Raw genomic sequence first — 24,075 nt, 5'->3', positions numbered from 1 at the left:
CCTACAGACCAGTTTCAAATATTAGAAAGCTAGTTTGCAGGACAAGTAGCAAGGAATAGAAATTTGACGCTCCTTTTTGATAGAAGACAATCAACGTTCGAAAATGTGGAGGCCACGATACTTTTACGATCCTTTGTCCTCCCCTCAAAAAGCCCCAAAAGGGAAGTAAAAGAACGCGCTCCCAATGCACCGCCTTCCAGGTAGCTTTGCCAAAGCACCCACAGCTATACGATGAAACCTATGGCTGAGGGCGGAATACGGAGTACGGAGTACAGATACACGTTAAACTTCCGGCGCAGGCGTATGAATACGTCATCAGGGTCGCGGTGTTATCGATAACAGTCGCCGCCGGTGAAGCTGGTCATTTCGCTGACCCCACAAGTAATAGCATAGCACCCATGCAACTGGGGGGCCTCGATACTGTACGACGACCTCCTAACTTGTACAGAGCAAACACAGCCGGCTTGCGCCTCTCCAAGCGGCTTCAAATAACCGCGGCCTCTTATTATAAACAAACGCCGCTCTCAATGTTGCAATCCAGATAACAATAATATATCGTCACCATGCCAGAAGCAGCTGGCACTGCGGCGGCCGCGCCGAAACCCGCAGATCGTGCTGTTCCTGTGACGCTCAACGAAGCGGTCCTCGATTCGCCAACTTTCCGCGCAACCGCTACTCATTTTGCCGACCAGGTTGACGCCGTTGAGAAATGGCTCAATGGCTATGTCGCCTCGACACAGAAGCTCATGACCGGGCTTCTTTCTCTCGAAGATACCATCAACAACTACCTCTCCAAGACGACACCTTTCCCCGACAACGTCATCGACAACGACTACACCCTGCTAGCTCTCAAGCGCACCAGCGAAGGCACGCGAGAGTTATGGACGCAATTACTCAACACTCAGAAACGGATGGAAACAGCCGTCATCGAGCCCATTCGCTCGTTTCTCACGGGGGAACTGCGAAACTTTAAGGAGATAAGGAGAAGCTTGGAGCAGACTCAGAAAGCCTACGACACGACTCTCGCCCGTTATACATCTCAGTCGAAAACAAAGGAGCCCTCTGCCCTCCGCGAGGATGCCTTCTCCGTATACGAGAATCGAAAGTCATACATCCAAGCCGCCATGGATTACTGCCAGCTGGCGCCCCAGCTCCGCTTCTCTCTGGATCAACTGCTTGTTAAGGTCTGCTGTGATATATGGAAGGAGATGAACCGGGGCCGCGATGCAGCCGCGAGTGCTACCCGATGGAGCCGAGAGCTGGATCGTGTCCGGGGTTGGGCCAAGGAAATGGAACTGTCAGATAACGTCTTCAGACGGGAGATGCAGAACGCGAGAAAGGACATTAGCGATGCGACCTTTGAGGGGTTCAAGCCTTCTCGAGAACTGGAAGACTATAGCACCTCAACCGTAGCCTTCCTGGGCTCACGCGGACCTGTTAGCGTACGCCCAACCGACGAGGGCGCCGCAATTACTGAGATACAAGGCTGGTTATTTTTGCGAGTTGCTAGCGGCAAGCCAGTCAGATACAACTGGGTTCGGCGGTGGTACTACTGCCGAGATGGCGTGTTTGGATGGCTCACCCCTGGACCGCAAGGAGTTCTACAAGGAGATGAAATTGGTGTGCTACTTTGTAACGTCAAGCCGGCCGCCGGTGAGGAACGACGGTTTTGTTTCGAACTAAAGACGAAAAGCCGCAGCATGTTGATGCAAGCTGAGACGCAGAAAGAGCTGATGGACTGGCTGGAGGTTTTTGAAGTAACAAAAAAAAAAGCATTCGAGGCCACCATGGACAGAGACAACAGCGCCCTGACCGGTGGCATCGACCCAGCATTCTCAATTTGCCCCCCAAGCATCCCGGAGTTTTCAGCCAAGAGCGTCGATGCGCAAATGGGCTCATCGGACGACACTGTATCAAGCACCGATCGTACAGCCAACCTGGCTATTCCAGGGGCAGAAGGTAGCGCATCCGCACGACAGAGTATCGATCCTAACGGGACCTTGTCTCGTCGATCAATATCTGCGCTTGGGCGAGACCTAGCGCGAGAGGAGGGCGAGAGCGGTCGAGAACACGCAGCGAGGATCATCCAGAAGCTTGACCTTCACCGCAAAGCGACGTTCGGCGCCAGCCCCGAGCCCACGTTGACGACGTCCAGCTCATCCGGAGGCCTGTCCAGCATGATTTCTGGGAATCAAAGCTCCCAGCTCGTAGGAAACTCTTCGTCTCTTACATCTTCAGGCCAGGCCAAGTTTACGGGGGTTGCGCTTCCGCTGTTGGACAACAAGCCAGGCACACTTGCCCCTCCTACTCTGGCCCGCCCTCCCACTATTACGAGCTTGAGCCGCACCGCTGTGCTCATCGCTGGAGAACGAGGCCACGTCTTGGAAGGCAAGAGACTTCCTACGTCAGTCGTAGCCAACTACTGGGGTAGCAATGTTTGGGGCAACATGAATTCAGAGCCAGCTGTGGCTACCCGACTGGACGACGACGATCCCATCGGCGTTGTAGTTTCTGAAGGCTCCCAGACACCGCTCGGTGAAGCAGTGCAGGCGAAAAAGGCCAGCGAGTCTCTACCAGCCGGCTACCCCCCCGAGCTGAGAATCCAGCATGCACAGTTTAGGCTTTTATTCCCCAACGCACCACCAGAAGAGAGACTGGTGCTTGTTTTCCGAGCGGCTTGGTCGAGCTCGCTGGAACGGGGTTCTGAAAGCGAACTCCTTGCCGGTGATGGCAGAATCTACGTGACAGCAGAGAATATGTACTTCTATGGCCAGCAGCTGGGTCTGGTCACAGCCTATAGTATCCACCTGGACATCATCACCGAGGTGACTGCTGCCTCTGGTAGAGATTGCGACTTCATCTTCTTGCATCTGGGCCAGGAGCTCAACGATACCGGATACACAAGGATCACCGTCAAGGTGTTCCTTGACGATCTGAAGTTGCTCCACGCTCGTCTCAATCTCCTAGTGGACAATCTGCAGGCGGAGGAGCCGCTGGATACTCTGGGCATCATTAGTGCCTTGATTAACATTGATAAGCACGAATACGAGAAACCGAGCCCAAGCGCTGAGAGCTGGGAGGAGATATCATCAACCACACCGATGGACAATGGTACAGCTTTGGGAGGGCCGGTAGAGCGGAGTGCTAGTCCCTTGCCACGCCTGATAGCTCCCGTTTCTGGACAGAAGCTGCCGCCGAAACTGAACCTACCAAAACATGAAGTTATTTACGAGCCGGATGACATGAAGGAGATGGCGGCTGAAAGGCATTTCGAAATTAGTGCAAAGGCATGCTTCCATGTCCTGTTTGGAGACAAGAGCTTTGTGTTCCCCAAGCTCTACTTTGAGCACCGTGCGAAGCAGATTGCTCAGGGACCATGGTCGGCGGGAAGTGACAAGGAGCCAATGAAGCGTGAGTTTCACTTTAAGATAGACTACGTTGACGTCTTTGGCCGGTCGCGGACGGCAGACATACGGGATTTCCAGACAATCGACGTGTTTAACGATCACGTCACGTATGTGGTTACGCATACGAGGACTGCGTGGCACCTCCCTCATTCACAATTCTTCAAGCTGGTGACCAAGGTCGTCATCACATATGTGGCCAAGTCCAAGTGTAAGCTGGCGTTTTACGTCCGCGTCGACTGGTCGAAATCACCGCCTTGGTCGAAGAGTCTAGTGGAACGCCAGGCTCTCCGTGATGCAGTAAGCGATGCTGAGGAGCTGGCAGAACTTGCCACAGATCAGGTTCACAAACTGGGCTCGAGAAGTCGCACCAACAGAGCCATACAGGTATACGGCCAGGTAGGACACCAGACGCAGATGGTGGTCTTCTCACCAGCACCAACCGACGCGAGGAAGAGGCAGGCCATCAAGCCTCGCACGCTCACGGCTATGCTGTTCGAAACGGTCCGGTCTCTTGGTGAAAGTGTCGTCTCATCTGTGATTTTGTGGATCATTGCTGTGTTGAAAAAGGTATTCGACGTTGTGACGGCACATCGGCTTATTCTGTTGCTCCTAGGACTGAGCATAGCTACCAACCTGATGCTCTCGTCAACAGAGTCATTGACTTGGTGGCAGGAGCGGCGAGCAGCGAACTTTATGCGCAGAGTTGGCGTGTCGCCGAACCACATGATGAGCAAGGCAATCTATCTTGCGGATCTGCACGAAGCTTCCGGCGCCGACAATGATGAGCCGCCGTTCCCTCAGAACAGCACGTGTTTCAGCACGTTCAGGGAGCTCTTGGATACGACAAGTATGGATTCTCCGTGGGAGGAAGCGGGAGCCTCGCTGTCTCTGCCATCAAGCCGAGCAACGGCGCGACGGCTGCGGAGAACACGACAGAGGCTGGGGATGTATCGACACGATTTGCTTGTAGCGATGAGGGTCGTCAACAGCGTTGAGCGGGAAGTGCTGCAGTCAGAATGGGAAAACTGGCTGGAGAATGAAAAGTCTCTCTGCGATAATCTCGAGGAGATGTTACACGACGACAAGGGTAGGAGCAGCAGTAAGGACAAGACAGGCGATTCGTCGTCGCAAAAGGCCGTGGGTTCAATCCCGCCGGAACGGAGGAGGGCCCTCGAGGCATGGCGTGACGATTATTGTGGAAGTTGTCGGAGCGACCATGCATCTGCTGTGCAGGCGAGAAGGCTGTCGAACCTATAACAGCCAGAATCAGGTCGGGTGTGGTCGAACATTGCATAGAGGGTGTTGGGAGCAAAGCGATTGTCTGGCTGGCTGGTTAGCTGGCTGGGTTGATGTGTTAATTGCTTGATTAAGTGAATTGATTGTGTTGTTTTATTGCTGGTTGTGTTTTGAGGATACCAGGCATTACTACGTACGTCTTGGGCAGGATTTTAGCTTGTTTTGTCTCCCTCTTTTACTTATTCTTCAGTGTGTTTCTTTGACATTCTCTATATATAGATAGCATGGGTATATAAGCATACATTGCACATACTCTATTCGATGCCCGCTGATGTGAAATGCAAATCATTGAAAATCATATGCTACAACATGAGATATCGGGAGTCCGGAGCAGCCGGTCAGGAGTCGGTGGAGTCGGAGGTGCGAAGTCCGGTTGTGATCGGAGAGGAACAATAGCCGGCGCGACTCAGCAAGTGACCGCGAATTGACTTCTACCCTTCAGATTACAATCTTGGTAACTAGACTATAAATAGCATTTTTGGAATTGCATGAGCCTGAGATTACTCAATAGCTCTGCAGATCCAGAGCACTGCTCACAAGATAGGTATTGCGTGTTGCATATAATTCATCATTGACTTTCTCGCCTACCCTGGAATATGACGCTGGATTACGGCAGCATTTGAAACAGGCTGGAAACGGCAATGTTCAGACGCCGCTAGTCGTGACTCTGCGGTGACGTCAAGATAATTGGCCGGGGACGCAACAGCTAAGCCCGCTAAGCCCCCCCGGACAGGCGCTGGAGGGACAAAGGAATGGCCTGAGCGCTCGCTGTCACCCGCTGGAAGCTTCGCCGGTTAGTGGGTTCCACAGGCTTCCCTCGGCTTCAATGCCAGTCCGGGCGAGGCTTATCGAAATGCACTACGAAACCCAATCCATCGTTGCTCGAGTACTTGCTTGTAATATCTACCAAGTTTTGTTTGGTGCATTTTTCTCTTTTCGCCCAAACTTCCTCCCCTCATAATCTCACTGTGATTTGCTTTTGCGTGTAGTTTTTGCCGTGCTTTTTTTCTTTGCTCTTCGTGCTTCATCCTAACCTTTTATCACACTCACTCACGCCATGGCGCCCCATCACGAGCCGCTGCGGGCACTGGGGCCGATCGAGTGGGACGAGGTGCCGGTCGACGACCTCAAGCCGTTTATGAACGAGGCCTTCGTTGATGCGCAAACCGTCGTCGAGTCGGTTCCGTCTCCAACTACGGCCACTGCGACGGGAGCGGGAGCGGCATCAGCGGCGGCGGTTTTCGAACAAGCCGAGATATCATATTCGCAGCGCCAGCCTGGGTCGTCACTGGCCATGGCCCAGCAGCTGCGAAAGGAGTGGAAGGAGATCAAGATGAATGCAAAGGACAATCCGCTCAATATCAGCGTCTGGAAGCTTGCCGCAAAGGATGGCAAGGGGGCGTGGTTCGCTAGACGAAGCCTTCACCATGGCTTGACGTATGATAACTGGAAGACGGGCCTCGAGAAGGAGTTTCCGGAGACGCTCAAAGTACAAGGCTCGCCGGGCAGCGGAAACATTCGAGGTGTTGGTGCAGATAGGCATGTTGAGAGTCAACAAGTTGAGGGTTCGGGACACTTGAGTGGTGAGTATAATGCCCCGTGATTTGCTTGTGGTTGAACTGTTTGGATGTATATGGACTAACATGCATCTCTACAGTGTTCCAATTATCAGCGCAATTCCCTGGTCCTACAGCCCCGAGAGATTTCATTACACTTCTCCTTACAACCGACTTTGAGTATAAGCCAGCAGACCAAGAGCGACCTCTGCGGCAGCACGTTATCGTATCAAAACCATGCCTTCACGACGAGTGTCCTCCCCGGTCCGGAATAATCCGCGGGTCGTACGAATCCGTCGAGATGATTCGGGAGGTGCCCGTCGAGAACGATCCCCTTGCGTCTAAAACATCATTGGTGTCGACAGACCAGAGCTCTGAAGAAGTTCGGAGCTCTAGCTCGGAGTCACGCGACCACCAGTCCATGGCCGTTGAATGGATAATGATAACCCGAAGCGATCCTGGTGGCAGCGTGCCGCGCTTCATGGTGGAAAAGGGCACGCCGCCGGGCATTGTTGGAGATGCTAGCAAGTTTGTCAAGTGGGTAACGGCCATCTCGCTTCTCGACTCTAAGAGCGTCGAGAGCCTTGGAAAGCCGGGAAGTCCTGGCAAACTTGCCGAGGCAGAGACGCCGCGTGAAGCCGGTAGCCCGCGGGTGCTCCCTATACACAAACCTCACCCCAGCGGCGACTTCAAGAAGAGAGACGCAGAGATTGAAGCAGCGAGGAGAGAATCAGTGCAGAGTATCCCCAGTAGTAACGGTATATACGGCATCATAAGCGGGGTCTTTGAGGCGGCATCTTCTGTCGTTGCCAGTGGACTACGGCAGCTGGGAACCCCTGAAGAGAGCCAGGCCAGCCTAACAGATCTGGAATCTAGGGCTGCTGAGGAGCACGAGACAGATGCTGAGTTGTCCGAACTAAGCGAAACATCATCCATACGTACATTTAGATCCGCCCTCGAAAGATCTATGACTGAAGAGAATAGGGCCCGAAGTATCGCAGGAAGCAATTCAGACGAATCCAAAACGCAAGGAAAGCAGCTGCTAGAAAAAGAACTTAAGAAACTCGAAGAGAAGCGGCGAAAGCTTGATGAAAAGACGGCCCATATGCAGCAGCGCTTGGAGAGCAAGCGACGCGGCGGCAAGGAGAAGGACGAGGCAGTGGTGGCCAAGATGCGTGAGAAGCACGAGAAGGAGATCGCCAAGCAAGAAGCAAAATACAGGAAAGAACTGCAGAAGCTAGAAGACAAGCGCGTGCACGAGGAGCGCAAGGCGGAGGCCCGCAGGCGGAAAGCCGCGGAGCGTGAAGAGAAGATGAACCTGACGATGGAGCTGGAGAAGACGCGGGCGGAGAGAGATGTTGCGCTGAAACGGGTCGAGATCCTTCAGACGCAGGTCGGCCAGCTTCAGTCGCAGAATACCATGTTGACGGCGAAGCTGGGACGGCTAGGGGGGTTTGATAGGGCAGCCTCCGCGTCTTCCAAGGGCTCAGGGGTGGAGAGCACCAAGTCGACATGAGTGGTTATACGCAGGACAAAATGTTAACAATGTTAAAGGGGCTTGGGGTTATTTCTCATTGGGATGATGGATCTTGCATGGTACTGGGTGCTTTTTATGTGTGATTATACAAATATGTCGAAGCTTTTCTTTTTAGTTTTTCTTTTTTCTTTTGGCCAGGGAGGAGTTGGAGTGTTCTGGCTTATACATTTACAGCGAATTAGGGTCAGGATGGGAATTCATGGGACTCGGATAAAAGGGTTATTTGCTTTACATGGAACATTTCTTTCTTAGCTTTACTTAATTTCATTATACAACCTGTTAAATCCTTATTCTAAAATCTATTTTCCCCTCTCTAGTTCTCTTCTAATGGTTCTACAAGCAATTTTGAAACCCGATCATGCTCCGGCAACCTCAACAGCTCTTTGACATCATCAACAGCCTGACGCAACTTCTCAGTGCCGTGACCTCTCCTCAATGTCACAGCGCCCCGAAGAATGCTTGTGCCGATGGCAAAGACGTGAGGATTCGATGCCCAGCCAAGAGGACCGTCCTCCTGCTTTATCATCTGCTGCATCTGCACCAGGCCATCGCAAATCCACTCATCCAACTTGCCGAGGATCTTGGCGTCTTCTGGGCTCTTCTCATCCCATGCTATATTCTGAAAGACGGCAGCCCAGCGATTAGCTTCGCGAACCTCGTCTATGAAGAGATTCTGCTCCTCTACTGCGAACAGAGAGTCATCAGACTTGAGAGCTGCATCTAGTTGTGCTCCAGGAGAACTCCGCAGCTGATCAGCTGCTATAGAGGCCCGATGGCCGGTGATGCGACTAGCAACGATGGCTTTAAACTCAGCGCTGCTGCCAAAGTGCTGGGCGAGCCATTGAAGGAGACGACCGGAGGCTTCAAGGGGAGCTAGATTCTGGCCGAGAATGCTTCTTGCTGCAGCGGACCCAGCCTCTCGCACCTCATCGTCATCGTCGTTTATTGCATCATAGAGGGCTACGATGACAGGGAGGTATTTTTCACTAGTGCAGGATGGTCCTGTTACGCTGAAGAATGAGCAAAGAGATTGAGCTGCCGCAAAGCGAGTGTCGAAACTCTGTCACTTAGTTAGCATCTTTATCTAGCCCTCAAGGTCGATGGAAAAGGAAGAAGTGAGTTGATTGGAACTGACCTTATCGTCTGATCCTGCATCAGCTACCATTTCGCCCCAACTCCGAAGGGCTGGCGATGAAAGGCGTTTGGCATGGTTCATAACCGCAACTATACAGCCGCTGGCTCTCACAATGGCATTGGAGAGCGATGGGTTCAATGGACGCTGGGGTAATATCGTCCACATATCCATCAGAGAGGCTACAGGCAGGGAGCCGAGCTTGCCCTCTGCAATGAGTTGGTTTATCAACTCTACCAGGTTTTCAATAGCCACTACCTGAGGCTCAATGAAGCAAGTTCTGAGGCAAACATCAATGTACAGATCGCACAAGGCGATTCTGATGGGGTCAGGGGTTGAGGCCGAATGCCATAGTTTCTGTATCGACTCCAAGGCAGCCACCATCGTGTCGGCGCCGATACGGCTCTCACGTAGTAAAGCCTTAACCTGCCCAACGGGCTCCTTGGTTTGAGACAAGGAAAGTATTCTACTTATAATACTTTGAGCTTTGAGCAACGCAGAGCCGTTTGTTGTGGGTACTAAGACCTTGGGTGGCTGCAAGGGCTGAGATTTGGAGATTTGGGACATCCATATCATGTTGATAACTTCCAGATACGCAGCTATGATGTCTGGGCAGTCAACATATATGCTATCAATGTGGCTTGACTCGAGGAATGCCGTCAACTCAGGTAAGTCAGCTATAAATTGGTTAGTTAAATCATAAGTTTGTTTTGGAAGGGTTTGCATACCTATGAGGCGATCTGGTGCTACTTCGCCAAACCTCTCAACAAGAAACTTCAGAGATAGGAGAACTCCGTGCACATGATTTTGTCTGTTGACGGTCTTGTCATTCAACGACTTGTGAATCAAATCCTGAACAACGCCAAGCCATTTGTCGTGCAGCAAGCAGGAACAGAGAGTCCTGGCAGCGATTTCGCGCACATGCCATACAGGGCTCAATAGATATGCAGCAACATGAACCTGAATTTCGTCTCGGAGAAGATCAGGAGGTCCTGCTCGACGGATGATGTCCAAGGCTGGGAAAACTGACTCGGCAGACGATGTAGCATTTGCAGAGGTCACCATCTTGTGACCAGATTTGAGAAGACTTTCTAACACCGTCGGAAGGTTAGGGTATCGGTGGTATGGAATCCTGTTGGCCTTTCCGTCCCAACCAGCTTCAATCATCGCTTTGCTCTCCTGTGACCCGAAGAGGCTATCGATCAAGCTGCGAAGGAAGATCAAGCCGCAGTTACGAATCGCCCAGACCTCTGACCTGAGTCCACTAGCCGCTAGTTCAAGGCACTGGGGAAGATACTTCTCAGATTTATTTCCCATGGATGTCAGTAGCGAGTTTTTGAAGATGTCTTTGAGACAGTTGTAAGCGTGGACTTGAGGCAGATTGGATCCATCTGTTTCTACCACGCGGGCCTCAATACTCGCTATTTCGATGAGTCTGGCCATTGCATCCTCGAACGATGGGTTAGCTGCATTTGCCGAGAGAATACCCGTCATCATCGAGGGGATTCCAGCAGATCTTCGAGTTGTGGATCTTTGAGTGAAGATTTCGTTCAAAGTGCCCTTTAATAAACCAGACATTAACATAACTATCTCATAGAGAGAAATAGTAGAGGATTGGGATACTAACCTTGTACCATATGTTGAGTAGGGATACCTCGCCCTCAATGGGATCCAAATGCTTGGTCAACTGGCAGCAAGTCGCAAATGTTGCAGCTACTGTTGTGAATGCACCACGATGCCTCAAATTGGCTAGCTGTTCGAATGCCAGATTTCCAATGGTCTCAAACGCTTTCCGAGATGGAGTAATAAGCCCCTCGCGAGAGCGGTTTCTCATACTCAGTGCAATCGTCCGCATTAGATTGCTTAACTGCAGTTAGCCAAGAGATCCGCAATGGGCCTTATCGAAAGCAACTAACCTTGATTCGTGAATGGCACGAAAGCTGTAGCTCAAGAGACCTTTTGTATCAAGACCTTCAGTATCTTCCATTTCCTCAGGCAGATGCCCCTCAGGAGAGTCATCGCAAAGAACATCGCGAACAGCTTTCCATACTCGTTCACAGCAATTAATCATCCTGTTTTGCAGCACGGAAGCCGACTCCGCCTCGGATTCTGACAGCTTCTTTTCAGAAACGGCCTGCCAAGTGAAGCACAGCGAAGCAAAGGTACTGTGCAGCGGCTGCTCTAGAACAGCCTGCCCCAAGTCTGCTTCAGCTCTTGATATCTTGTGATCTAGTGTATCAACAAGTTTTGAAAGAAGACTCAGGCGTTCATCTTCCGTGTCCAAGAACTTATAGAGCAGTTGCGAGGCTCTAGCAACACCATCAGAATGATCAGCTCTGGCAGTACGAATTGACACCTTTTCAGCTCGATGTAATAATTCTTCAAGTCCTCCTGAAGGCCTTTGGGTCGCTTTTGTAGAGTAAAGGGTGAATTTTCCGTATCTGCTATCAGCAAAAAGCTGGGCTAATGCAAGTGAGGCGGTATCCCGAACGTCATCGAACGGATCCATTACTAGATCAGCGAGGGCTCGAAGCCACTTCCCATCAAAATAGTCGAAAAACAGCTGCTGATCTTCTGGCGTCTCCCAAGTCTTCGAACTATCCCCTTCCATGCGGAGTATAGATATCAAGCTCTTGAGGGATGTAATATGCCGTTGGTAAGAAGCCGTAGGAGACAGTTCGTCACATAAGAACCCTAGATACCAGTGTAAGAATTTCTCATGGTACTCTAAGCAGTATACCAGCTCAGATTCTGGCCATGAAATTATGTTGGTGCGGTATAGTGCTTGTTGGCCAGCAGCAGATGCTGCATCCTTGGTAGCGTTTTTTCGAGCCTTTGCCCTTGCTCGCGGTATACTTTTCTTCAATATCGAGATTGCGCCTCGTACCCTCTTGAACATGTCCCTTACACGAGCACAGACATCTACCCGAAATTTGGCATCAGGATCAGCAAAATAAGTGGCCAAATGTCTCTTAAGTAAGTCCAAGGTGGTAGCAGAGTATGGTCGTGTCGTTGATGGTGAGCTTATAAGAAGACTAAGGGCTGACGTTCGGACCTCGTGAGAAGGATGTGTTAACACGCTCTCGAGGGCATTTTCTCGGAGTGTAATGGATGAGTTGTCTTCGTTCGATTGATCGCTGCCAAGATCTAATTTTCGTCAGCATCGATTTGTACAAGGCAAAGGGGTTTATTCTTTACAGGGTTCCTCAACAAGACCAACTTTCTTTCCAGTCTCTAAAGCAGCCAAAGTGAGAAGTGCATTTGCGTCGAAATCCTCATTGGCGGGCGCAACCGTTGAACTAGACTCATGCTGATTCACTTTCTGTAAAAGTTTCAGACCTTCCGGCCTGTCGACCTTGAAGAGCGGAAGGAATATATAGTTTTTGAAGTTTTCCAAAAGACTTGGCTCTTGTGCCAGAAACTCGAGCAGCCAACGATGCCATGTGTCTATACTCAAGCCTGTAGAGTCTTCATGGCCTCTTTTCCTCAGGGCACGACACAAGCTCACTATGAACTTTCCGGCGGCCGGACAGATAAAGTGCAGCCTCGTCCACTGCAGCAACTCCGTTGTGAAGACGCTCCATATCTCGATATCAGCAGCCTGAGATAGCTCCTGATGGTAGGAGAGATGAGTGGCTTTGACGTCATCCAGGTTGAAAACTCCCTTGGCAAGAAAGTAATCCAGAGTCTTTAGGGCCGATTTAGCTACAGGCTTGGTCGAGCGGCCGATTACAATCGAGACTAGATTGTCCAAGAGCAAATCTCGTATGACTAGTGCAGCTTTCTTGTCAGGATTTCTCCGGAGAAGCTGTGCTATCAGGTCTAGGACAAGTCTCATTGATCGATGATGATCAAACTCATTCCAATCAATGTAGAAATCGTAAAGCCGCAAAGCTACATCTTGGGAAAACGCCCACAGCTGAAGCGGCTCTGACTCAGACTTAGAAACTCGTTCTACAAAGCCACAAAGCCTCACGCAGGCATTGCCTGAGACCGATCTAGGCTGGGCAGCTTCTCCCAGGATCGTGTCGAAGATGTTTGTGGCATAACTACATACAACTTAGCAAGCTACATACAGAGGGGACAGTTTGGTGAACTCGCACCTCTGTTGGCTTCCCACATCTTGCTCTTCAAGCCACTTCATCACCGGAGTCGGGTTACCGAGCAGATCAACATGCTCCGGGATGAGTCGACCCGGCATGATGGGCGAAAGTTTTTGTCCACTGAGTCACACCGAATGAACGCAAACTTTGCGAAGAAGATGCCGCTGTTCTCGACACCAAATAATTCCACTCTAATACATGGATTTAGCCTTTTCGCCCTCGGTCTTTCTTAATCATGGCACCCGTTTAAGTTTCATCCTCAGTCAACAGATAGTTTGAGGCTGCACGTGGCTGAGCACGTGAGAAAAATTTGCCCTTTCGCACCAGCCCCACAGCGAAATCCCGCTCCACCAGAGTTAGATAAAAATCGTCGAGGCCCCCCATACTTCTCGATTCCGGAAACATCAACAACAACCCCACGTCCTGATTACCATTAGATACGATTGTTCTATTGGGAGACTGCCAAGATGTCTAAGATTTCAGTCGGTATGTCTTCACCTTGGAGAGTCGCTCATGTTCATCCACCCCCATCGATGGATGAGATGACTCACTACGACTCGATGACAATTTTTGCACCGTGCTGACCGCCCGCACAGCCAACGTCCGGACTCAAGTCGGAGAGCTCCTTGAGTACTCCAACGAGACCAAGAAGCGCAACTTCCTCGAGACCGTCGAGCTCCAGATCGGCCTCAAGAACTATGACCCCCAGCGTGACAAGCGTTTCTCTGGCACCATCCGCCTGCCTTCCATCCCCCGCCCCAACATGGCCATCTGGTATGACCCCGACACTCCCGACGACGACAAGAAACCGAAACTGGAGTACTGACTCGAAATTTCTGTAGCATCCTCGGTGACCAGCACGATCTCGATCGTGCCAAGCACGGCGGTGTTGACGCCATGTCGGCTGATGACTTGAAGAAGCTGAACAAGAACAAGAAGCTCATCAAGAAGCTTGCTCGCAAGTACGATGCCTTCATTGCTTCCGAAGCTCTCATCAAGCAGATTCCCCGTCTCCTGGGTCCTGGTCTCTCCAAGGCCGGAAAGTTCCCTACTCCCGTCTCCCACGCTGATGACCTGACTGGCAAGATCAACGAGGTCAAGTCCACCATCAAGTTCCAGCTCAAGAAGGTTCTCTGCATGGGTGTCGCCGTCGGCAACGTCGGTATGGAGCAGGAGCAGCTTGTTGGCAACATCATGCTTGCCATCAACTACCTGGTCTCTCTCTTGAAGAAGGGCTGGCAGAACGTTGGAAGCCTTACCATCAAGGCTTCCATGTCTCCTCCCAAGCGCCTCTACTAAACTGGTCGTGGCACCTTCGGGCTCTGTTTGAGGCGTCAATTAATCATAATTATGCACGCCGTGTGGGATGCCATAGTTTAAGTCTCAAACAATAATAAGGGCCCTTTTTTTTTTTTTACTTCGAAATTTCCTAGTGACTGTACAATCTTGATCGTAGTTATGATTGCGAGTGTTGTGATTCTATGATATGACAATATTCATATCAAGCCTAGCACACTCAAAGGTCACACATGATATCTAATGCTTTTTACTTTATTCATATTACTTCTTTAAATAAGATTATGCTGGGGATGCTAGCTCTATAACCCACAGCTTTTAGTAACTCGCCAGGCAACAAGCCCTCGACGGCCAATGACTCTAGACAGGGTATTCCAGACTCCGTCACCTCCAAAATCTAAATCATCCAAGTTAAGATGGTTCCTGTAACGCCACACTTCTCGGAATCGCAATCCTTCTAGCCCCTTGTTGGGAAGATACGGGTCTAGCCAGGTGGCTGATGCAGGCGCGATTAAGTAAGTCCCGTTCTTCTCTTTTAAATACTCCGTATTGCGCCGGTCTGCAGGAGTATCACAGGTAGCCAACTCGGCCAACTGTTCCAACAAAACCTCGCCCTTGATTCCCATGACATCCTTGGTGGTCAAAACCTCATTCTTGCCGTTGAGAAGCCAGATTGGAGGAGGATAGGTTTTCCACCATATGGCGTTTGTGGCATCAGGTTGTTTGCTCATGAATACTTGCCCAGGGACAATACCGCCCTGATGATATGTCCCCATAAGCACACCAAAGAAGATATTGAATATCACCCAAATCGCAGTCCACGTTCGACGAAGAGTTCGATTCTTCGGTAACTGCACAGATGATAGGATGAGTGGAACAGCCGGAAGAAGAAACCGCGCTTCTTGATGTTTAATGAAAGACAGGATGACAATTCCGGAAACAGCTGACCACACCCTCAGGTTTACATTCTCCAGGGATGCATTCTCCAGGGATACATTCCTCAGGGATACATTCCTCAGGGATACATCAAGTTGCAAGAACACTAACGCGACTGCAGGCCCAATGAGCTGCGGTAAGTTTCCGAGGAGATGTTGGTACCAGGGGTGTAGGCCATGAAGAGCAAGGTTTTCGGGATTCGAATTATATATCAGGTTGTTTAGAGGAGTGATGACCGGGTTGGCGATGAGATCGGACCAACTAATAGGACCTGGAGCGTAAAAAGCGGTATCGATGACAATGGCGATTAAAGCAGTAGTAAGGGCGGCCAAAATCAGGGCGGCCAATGAAAAGGGACTAGATAAGTTAATACATGCCGTCTAAAGGTATCAATATGCCTAGGATCAGGACGCACTGCTTCCGAAGATGCCATATCAACATAAATCCGGGTAGTATTAGAAAAGCTGGGAAAGTAACGCGGTTGAAGATGCCAAACACAACAACCATGCCCAGGACCACCGAGGACAAGATCGAGGACTGTTGCCAATGATGGATTAGCCTGAAGATCAGAGGATAAAGACATACATGGGGGCAGACAGCTATGAAGCTTACATGAGTCTTCAGGATGCGCTGTATCAATACCAAGCTCCACAAGACCGCTAGGGTCTCAATCGAGTTGGAAAATGTATGCGTTTGGAAAGTCCAGGTGACATAGGACGACGCCACGAGAAGAACAGCAATGCGGCGATGGCGAGTTGAGGCGATTTGCTCGTCAAGAGCCCAATCTTCCAGCACAAAGCTTAACAGAAACATGAGACACCTCAACGTCCAGAAGACGGCGATAGGGGGAACATCGCCATCTTGCCCGTTCCCAATCCAAAGCCAGCGGAGCAAAAGCATGGGCAGGCCATAGACAGGCCATAGCGGAAAGACACTCCGAATGGGGGTCTCGCTAGTGAATTCCCATGTATGCCGGACAGGGTAACTAAAGATCTGGCCTGTATACAGCAGATATTCGATTAGCCACTGAAAATAGTTACATAACAAGCTCAGTTTTGAGTAAATCAGAAGCCCGTAATAAATCCCTCTGGATATGATCTAACTGGCTGCATGGGCTCCAAAACCCGAGGCTTCCTTAAAAGATGCTGAAATATTACACGACGCCCGGATACGTACCAGCAATCACTTCCGGCCCTTGAAAGTTCTCATCAGGGTGAAGATAACTGGGGGACAGAGCAAAATAGAGTCTGATGAGAACTAGGAGAAGACGAGTGCGCCGCCACATCTTATTCTGGCTGACTGCTTAGAAGAAGGTGTTGGTGGAGCAAGCATGAGCGAAAGAAAAGACCAATGGCGAGAAAAAAGACATGAGCAAATCGGGAAAGCTGTGGTGCACGCTTGCTGGCAGACTGGCTGAGAAGAAGGAAGAAGAAAAATCGTTGATAGCTGAGAATTACGAGTAGTGTGGTAGTACCATAACAATGGGGGAAAGTTGATTAGAATCTTCTAGGCGTGATAGGGACAAAGAAGGGAGGCTGCAGACGAGGCTCCAAACGCAAAGCGACAAGACAAAAAGCTATGCTGCGAGCTCTATAAACAGCGAAGAAAAAAAAGGGCGTAGGTTGTCGAAAGAAGGAACCAAGAAGTGAAGCAACTTTGCCAAACGCGTGGGAGAGTCTAAGACGCGCCAGAGGGCTGTTGAGAAATGCTGCTAAAATGGAACAGGTGGTCAGACGAGGCTGATGACCTGCTGGCTGAGACCTGAAGGGTGTGTGTGCCTTGACATGAGAATAAGGGGCATGACCTCATTTTTCCTTCCCTAAGCCGGCAATGCTGCTTTCGTAATCACGGCTTTTGGCCAGTGAACAAAGGCGACGGGCCACCTAAAGTGTTTCAGCGGTATTAATGGCCGTCAATGCGTCAAAGCGCAGCATGAAAGAACAATCTCTGTCTCTCTTTCTGTCTCTCCCTCTCTTTTCTTTTTTCCATGCTCACCATCATCACAATCACGTGAAAAGACAACAGACGCACGGCACTTGTTGTAAGGGCGCTTTGCAGCCTTCTTTAGCGCCGGTGGATGAAAACTTAGTCACGCCGGGAGTTGCTCATACTCGACCAGCGTGAGGCTTGTGCCTACCTACCTAACGACTTTCATGATGGAGGTTAGGGTTCGTAGGTGACTCTGGTGGAGATGGTAAACCATGGCACAGACGTTTTCCTTGCACAATACATTACAAAGGACGACTGATAAAGATAAACATGAAAAGCAAATGAGTGAAGAGCTGTCTTCCTTCGCCTCCCAAAGTGGTCTGGGCATGATGGAATACTTAACGGAAGGCGATGCTGTGAATTGTTCTTCGGTTGAAAGACAGGTACATATCAGTCTCCAGATTGTTTTATTCAATGTGGACAAAGATAACTTTGCACCACGGAGGATCAAAAGAAGGGCAAGCTCAATGTAGTATACATCTCGGGTGGTCCCCTGGAAGTATTAGTCTAGATGAAAGAATTCGGGAGTGTTGCCTGGTACCTTGATGTACTAGAGGTGCCGAGCGCAGGCACCGGTGAACACCAAGTATACCCCGAGTGAAAAGCTGGTGGCTGAAAAAAGAACTTTCTAAAAATATCTATCATAACAATATATATACAAAGGCGTAGAATAAAGCTCAGCTCCTTAACTGCACATATTTCTCTTTTGCTTTCCACCTTTTCCGCATCGACACTTTCGGAAACTCAAGTTACCCTTCCAAACGCCACCGCACCCAAAGCCCTGCCCAATTGAAGCCTTGGTGGCACGCTCTTTCATCAGCCAACACGCAGTAATCGGTACGTACCCTTTTTTGCCAGCAGAACCCCGCAGAACTCTAGAAGCGATTGCCTGCCACTCGGATCCGTGCCTAGGAGTCAGGATTCAGCGTATATCAACCTTTCTTCTCCCTGCTTTCCTACCGCTCTCCCAAAACACCCACATCAACAACCTCAGCTACAAGCTTACCGCCTCCCGTGCAAGCTTTCCACATCGATCTCTAATATTGTTCCGCCTAGCCGACAAGCTTCTACTCAATCAAAGCATCATCGTCCCATCATCACAATGGCGGAAGCAAAGCCTGCGTCCCAGAAGATCTGGTTGGTCTCCAACGACAACGCGACCATGGAAGTTGGTATGCTTCGCCTTATTCTAATCATTATATCTATTTCCTGTGTTTTTCTGTGATTGACTCTTGGTGCCAGACCGTGCCGTCGTTGAGCGATCCATGCTCTTGAAGAACATGTTGGAGGATCTGGGCGGTGCCGACGTCAGCCCTGAGAACCCGATTCCCATTCCCAACGTAAGTTTTAATCCTTGCACATTGGATCGCCCTAGAATGTCACTGACAGAGACGCGGCAGGTGAACGAGGCAGTGCTGCGAAAGGTGGTCGAGTGGTGCGAGCACCACCGCAACGATCCCGTCGCCGCACCCGATGACGAGTCGGATGCCCGCAAGAAGACCACTGATATCGAGGAGTGGGACCAGAAGTTTATGCAGGTCGACCAGGAAATGCTTTTCGAGATCATCTTGGTATGTCGCGTCTTCTTTACGGATGAAAATCTGGGCTCCCAACTAACCGTGAATCTAGGCCTCAAACTTCCTTGATATTAAGCCGCTCTTGGATGTGGGCTGCAAGACCGTGGCGAACATGATCAAGGGCAAGTCCCCCGAAGAGATCCGCAAGACTTTCAACATCACAAACGATTTCTCAGCCGAGGAGGAGGAGCAAATTCGCCGTGAGAACGAATGGGCCGAGGACCGATAAATAATGGTCTACTATGGGTGTCTCTTAACTCTTCCTCTTGTTCAGTGGAGGGCAGCAGCGTGAACCTGGTTACTTCCAGGGCTGTTTTATAGAGTAACCTACGGCGTTGATGGGACTGAAATGACAGGGCTATCGGGTTCCTTTTTTTCTTTGCTTTTTTAACTGGTATCTCGTTTGGGGGCATATTCGCGGGGCTCGGCTGTAGATTGACCAACATCGAGCACTTATTATGAGCTGGGGAAGCTTATTCATTACGATTAAAAGACACGCTACAGACGCTGCGTTGAGTTGAATTTTAGGTGACTTTTATTTATACCTTATTTCTCATTCACGAAATGGACTCGGTGACATCTGAAGAAACGAGTTGGGCATGACAGCACTATTGATTTCACGATCCCTTGTAATTACCTTCACCTAGGCAGCGCATCGGAAAAGTCGGACACATCAATTCTCACTTTGTTCACTTTCCAACATCCGAATACCATTTCTTGGGGCCAATAGTCGAGGCTGGAGCTGCTGATGGCACAAAACAGAATTGGCCTTCTCGTTCACTCACGTAGCGAGCAGGAGTTGTGGCATGAGCACAATGTTTAGAAAGAAAAGGGAAACTGATCCTCAGGTAAAAAGCAAAATGGACATCAAAATAGGTTCATTCCTTTCCCTATGACCGACCGTGACATGAAGCAATATCAAGAATCGAGAAACCAGGCAACCGTGCCCATTCCATTGCGTCTGCATCCTCCCTCCCCCACACGCCGTAAAGACGATAAAAAATCTTTTTCTTTTACGCCATCCGCCACTATTTCACCGCGAAACCATGCCAAAGAAACCAGACGTCGGTACCGTCGGTGCAAGAGGGTCGGGAATGCCAGGTGATTGGGCGAAATCGCTTAGATGCCCAGGCGAGTCTTTCTCCAGTGCCTTCTCTTGGCGTTGTAGCTATACGGACACAACCAGTTAGTACTTTGTGGCATGTGAAGATTTGGGTGGAAAAAAATTCATCGGTATCATGTGTAGGATAGGAGAGCGATGGGTTTGTGCGGGAAAGAGGCTGAGGCGATCGAAAACTCGTATGGATAATTTCGAGGGATGTGTTTTTCGTTTCTGGGGAATTTGCACGCACCGGATTGTGTTGCCAGTGCGAAGGCGAATCCATTGCGGAACCGGGCGGTTCTGCTTCTGGGCCTTGGCCAGCTTCTGCTTGGTTCGGAATGTCTTGTGGCTCTAGAGAATCATTTGCTCGTCAGCGACTTGGCCTCTCTCTAGAATCGAGTCCATCGTTGCGTTTTTCTCCTTTGACGCCAGCAAATCTGGTTGGACCGCAGGAGGACCCGAACAGAGGCTGCGTCAAAATTGAAATTCGCTTCTTCAGGGACAACGGCTCTTTGATAAAACCTGCGGGAAGGGGCTGCATACCGCCATCGTATTGACCTTGCGTATCGAGTCTGGTGATGATGACGATTTTCGTGATGTTGAGAATGATAGTAGATTTTGCGACCCGCATCCGAGGGCGTAAAGCCCTAGAGGAGAAGAGAATGGTGGGTTTGTGGCTGGTGCGGCGTGTGGCGCGGGATAAGTTTGTTCCTCAGGCAGAAAGCGCGGCTGATGAATCTAAATCGCTGGAAGCGTCTCGAGAGGCATTACCTAATAAGGCTATGAGGGGGTGACAAAATAAGCTGGACGGGATCTCCGCGCATTAGTGTAACTGATTCGCAGAGCCATGTTTGAACAAAGCATTTAGAGAGCCGATGTCGCGATATAGTTTGATCTTTTAATTCTCTTGATATTTTCCTTTTTTACAAAGCGAGTTCAATATACCGTGTCTATTCTTTTCCACTGTAATACAGTAATAGAGGCTTTCATCAGCAACGGACTGCACCCAATTAAGGCAGCGGAAATAGGTCAAGTGATGTGAGGCTGCGTGAGATTAGCCTTAAGTTTTTGTCTAGCGCGTGGACCAACCAGAGGCCGCGGTTCGGAAGGACAATCGCCCTTCTAACAAACGCCTGCCAAGATAGCTGCAGATGGGCGTTGGAGACTCCGGAATAGGGGACAGTTTGTAATTAATAACGTTCCATTCCACATCGAAGCCCTTTTGCCACGACATTTGCGATCTACACGCGACATATAATCAAAGTTATTTCTGCCGGTTTATTTCGCTTTTTCATATTCTTGTTTTGTTTCTTGGCATTTCTTCCTGGTGTCCCGCGAGAGCCCGGTCCCGTCAACACTGCGTCAAAACTACTTGGGCGCGAGGCAGAACGCGAAACAATACATCTACCAACGACGGAACACACGGCATACCGCAGAGGACTTCGAGCTTCATAGTAAAAGATGGGTGCTGGAATGTCATGGCTGACCAACTTGGTCTTTGCAAAGAAGGAGATCAGAATTCTAATCTTGGGCTTGGTATGACGTCGTGCCCTTGCCTTGGGTTCGATGCCGGGATACTAATGCGTCGGTTCCAATAGGACAATGCTGGTAAAACAACGCTCTTATACAGACTGAAGGTACGGTCCCAATAGCCACTACATTTTTTGACCACGTGCTGACTTAGAGGGGATTAGATCGGAGAAGTTGTCACGACGATACCAACGATCGGATTCAACGTGGAATCAGTCACGTACAAGAACCTCAATTTTAACGTTTGGGTATGGATATATGCAACGGGAAACGCGTAGGAAAGTGGAAAGTCGACATCTTGCTAACAGTCATGTTTCCAGGATCTGGGTGGTCAGACAAGCATCAGGCCATACTGGCGGTGTTACTATGCCAACACCGCTGCCGTTATTTTCGTCGTCGACTCGACCGATATCGACCGATTACAAACCGCAGCAGAGGAGCTATCGGCTATGCTGAACGAAGAAGAGCTCAAGGATGCGGCTCTGCTGGTGTTTGCCAACAAACAGGACCAACCCGGCGCCAAGGGAGCGGGAGAGATCTCGGAAGCGCTGCAGCTGGGCGAACTGCGGGACCGAAATTGGAGCATCATGGCCTGTTCGGCAGTCGACGGCAGTGGTGTAAACGAGGGCATGGATTGGCTGGTGGTAAGTTTATGTTCCTGGCGATCGATGCATCTCGGGGGGAGAATACCGAAAAGGCTAACAACAAACGTCTACTATAGCAAACCGTCAACCAAGACAACTAGAAACAAAAACCTTATAAAAATCAATGAAGGGGGTTTCAACGAGACTTTTCCTTTCAATATCAAAACGCAATCTTGTACAACAAATGATAAGACGATGGCAACGACGGTCGGGTTTCGTCGTATCTGAGAGGACAACGATACGCCTGGGTCAGGGAGGAGAAAGATGTGCAATGAACGGCATACTCACCTATCTAATGGATGGACGATAGGTTTTTGGAGAAGACAATCATACGGATGGTGGCAATATGAACAGTACTATCATTTAATTTTAGACTTGGGATACCTGTACCAGTATCCTGCTTCGATTCTCAACATTGGTCTCGGTCTTTGAACCCCGAGTTTGGCTATCAAATCGCTCGTAGTCTCGTATTAACAGCAGCGCTGCCACGCGGCACGCCACATCAGCCTTATTTGGAGACCCGCATTGTGTAGATGGATATGTCGAATCTGAGCAAATATGAGCCGGGGCATCCAGAAGTACCTGTAAATCGCTAGCAATGCGGCAGTTCCTCACTGAGGCGCAAGTCATATGCCTTGAGAACCCACATATCATGATCAATAGTCCTCTCGGATTACGACGGCTACCCTCAACGGATCCGACCGGAAGAAGAAGTCTTTAAGACGCATAGAAAAGAGGGTGTGAAGAGAGTACAAAGAAGTGGACACCTGGGATGCCGGCCAAGAGGTTCTGAATACGATAGAATTGTGTATAAAACAAGGGTATTCGGACCTCGGACTACATGGGGTGGAGCGGAGATACCAAGTCTAGTTTTCACACAAATTGGCGGCAGATGAGATTTTGGTGTCACATAGGTTCTTCTGTAAACTAGACTGGCAGAGGGATAAAGAGAGGGATTTTGTCATTGCTGACTTTATAACTGTAGTTGACCTTGAAACCCCGTCGGTAACTCATCGGATGATAGAAGAGACGTTTGTCTGTCGGTGTCCCTTTTGGACGACTACTGGAGATAGGGTGGGCATGAGAGCCGTTTGGTGTGAAAAATCCAGTGGCCAGATATCAGTTCATACGGGTATAATAACTCCGGGTTCGTAGTCGTTTGTTAGATGCAGCCAGTATCACCTTAATAACGTAAATCAAGTCAGCAACTAGAACAATTCCGCCATGGCATTGTGATTATTGTAGTTAGTAACCACCCAGGCACTAAGAGAATGACAGGGCAGGTGACCACGCGTCCAGACCCCCGGACACCGACGCGAGGCGCGCCATCATCCCATCCCGGCTGAGTGAAGCCATTCGTTCCATTGTTAGTGCCCGCCATCTGCTGCACGAAGACCCAATTTGAAATAACCAAGATGGAAGAGAAATGGGGTGATAACAGGCGGCAGTTGCGGTAGTTGCGGAAGAAGACCAAGGCGAAACCCCGCTCCAGAAGCTGGTATAATGGACGACATCATCGCTCTGACTCATGAATGAACAAGACATGTATTCTAGATGATAGACAGGCACTGCAGCTTGCGTGGTTGAGTTCGAGCCGGGGGTCAAGAACAGGACCAAGCGAGCGAGGTGTGCTGCTAATAGTGGAACGAGACGTCAGAGACATTGACACATTGAGCTGTCAACATTTAATACAGCCTTCAAGGGCTAAAGGATAAATTGCTGGATGAAAGCAGGGAAGTGGAATTTGATATCGGCGCAGCCTCTCTTGACGGGCCAGGGCACAAACACAGTTAGCGACCCCGTGTCTGGCCTCGAAAGGACCTTGAGAGGTTCAGGTGGTTCGCACAGCTCCAGAGGCCCGTGCTCCGCTCCGGGACAAGTGAACCGCTCCGGCTTTCTTTTCGGGGCCCTGTTATTGGCTAGGAAGCGGCCCACTTCGGGCAATCCCAGCGGGGAAGGATGGAGCCGGC

At 50.1% G+C, this 24,075-nt stretch overlaps 7 protein-coding genes across 7 annotated transcripts; 4 read left to right on the top strand and 3 right to left on the bottom strand.

Moving 5' to 3' along the window:
- Nucleotides 1-563: 563 nt before the first annotated feature.
- Nucleotides 564-7,775, top strand: M431DRAFT_82198 (hypothetical protein; the record flags this gene model as incomplete). Its single annotated transcript, XM_024923131.1, has 4 exons — nucleotides 564-4,651; nucleotides 5,028-5,070; nucleotides 5,779-6,286; nucleotides 6,361-7,775. 4 exons carry the CDS (start codon nucleotides 564-566, stop codon nucleotides 7,773-7,775), a joined length of 6,054 nt encoding a protein of 2,017 aa, XP_024776272.1.
- Nucleotides 7,702-13,253, bottom strand: M431DRAFT_506360 (hypothetical protein). Its single transcript, XM_024918796.1, has 7 exons — nucleotides 13,032-13,253; nucleotides 12,127-12,977; nucleotides 10,845-12,075; nucleotides 10,556-10,790; nucleotides 9,657-10,488; nucleotides 8,932-9,605; nucleotides 7,702-8,856 (listed from the first exon to the last, which is right to left on the bottom strand). The coding sequence occupies exons 1-7, from the start codon at nucleotides 13,127-13,129 to the stop codon at nucleotides 8,110-8,112; spliced, it is 4,668 nt and encodes a 1,555-aa protein (XP_024776271.1). The 5' UTR covers nucleotides 13,130-13,253; the 3' UTR covers nucleotides 7,702-8,109.
- Nucleotides 13,254-13,393: 140 nt separating this feature from the next.
- Nucleotides 13,394-14,391, top strand: M431DRAFT_518345 (hypothetical protein). The gene is made up of 3 exons (XM_024920365.1): nucleotides 13,394-13,517; nucleotides 13,628-13,805; nucleotides 13,874-14,391. The coding sequence occupies exons 1-3, from the start codon at nucleotides 13,499-13,501 to the stop codon at nucleotides 14,328-14,330; spliced, it is 654 nt and encodes a 217-aa protein (XP_024776270.1). The 5' UTR covers nucleotides 13,394-13,498; the 3' UTR covers nucleotides 14,331-14,391.
- Nucleotides 14,392-14,555: 164 nt separating this feature from the next.
- On the bottom strand, nucleotides 14,556-16,995 carry M431DRAFT_506358 (glycosyltransferase family 22 protein). The gene is made up of 4 exons (XM_024918795.1): nucleotides 16,440-16,995; nucleotides 15,876-16,261; nucleotides 15,679-15,800; nucleotides 14,556-15,620 (listed from the first exon to the last, which is right to left on the bottom strand). The coding sequence occupies exons 1-4, from the start codon at nucleotides 16,546-16,548 to the stop codon at nucleotides 14,630-14,632; spliced, it is 1,608 nt and encodes a 535-aa protein (XP_024776269.1). The 5' UTR covers nucleotides 16,549-16,995; the 3' UTR covers nucleotides 14,556-14,629.
- A 956-nt stretch (nucleotides 16,996-17,951) lies between these two features.
- Nucleotides 17,952-19,240, top strand: M431DRAFT_506356 (hypothetical protein). The gene is made up of 4 exons (XM_024918794.1): nucleotides 17,952-18,424; nucleotides 18,495-18,592; nucleotides 18,653-18,823; nucleotides 18,882-19,240. Exons 1-4 carry the CDS (start codon nucleotides 18,355-18,357, stop codon nucleotides 19,056-19,058), a joined length of 516 nt encoding a protein of 171 aa, XP_024776268.1. The 5' UTR covers nucleotides 17,952-18,354; the 3' UTR covers nucleotides 19,059-19,240.
- Nucleotides 19,241-19,948: 708 nt separating this feature from the next.
- M431DRAFT_493064 (hypothetical protein) lies at nucleotides 19,949-20,480 on the bottom strand (the record flags this gene model as incomplete). Its single annotated transcript, XM_024917067.1, has 3 exons — nucleotides 19,949-19,997; nucleotides 20,182-20,282; nucleotides 20,475-20,480. The coding sequence occupies 3 exons, from the start codon at nucleotides 20,478-20,480 to the stop codon at nucleotides 19,949-19,951; spliced, it is 156 nt and encodes a 51-aa protein (XP_024776267.1).
- A 912-nt stretch (nucleotides 20,481-21,392) lies between these two features.
- On the top strand, nucleotides 21,393-22,206 carry M431DRAFT_81982 (hypothetical protein; the record flags this gene model as incomplete). Its single annotated transcript, XM_024923104.1, has 5 exons — nucleotides 21,393-21,467; nucleotides 21,530-21,568; nucleotides 21,626-21,709; nucleotides 21,782-22,105; nucleotides 22,183-22,206. 5 exons carry the CDS (start codon nucleotides 21,393-21,395, stop codon nucleotides 22,204-22,206), a joined length of 546 nt encoding a protein of 181 aa, XP_024776266.1.
- Nucleotides 22,207-24,075: the final 1,869 nt, after the last annotated feature.

This window comes from Trichoderma harzianum (assembly GCF_003025095.1).
Source record: "Trichoderma harzianum CBS 226.95 unplaced genomic scaffold M431scaffold_4, whole genome shotgun sequence".
NCBI classification, from domain to species: Eukaryota; Fungi; Ascomycota; class Sordariomycetes; order Hypocreales; family Hypocreaceae; genus Trichoderma; species Trichoderma harzianum.
Note: the sequence above shows the minus strand (reverse complement) of the source record. Positions and strands in the feature narration are given on the sequence as shown.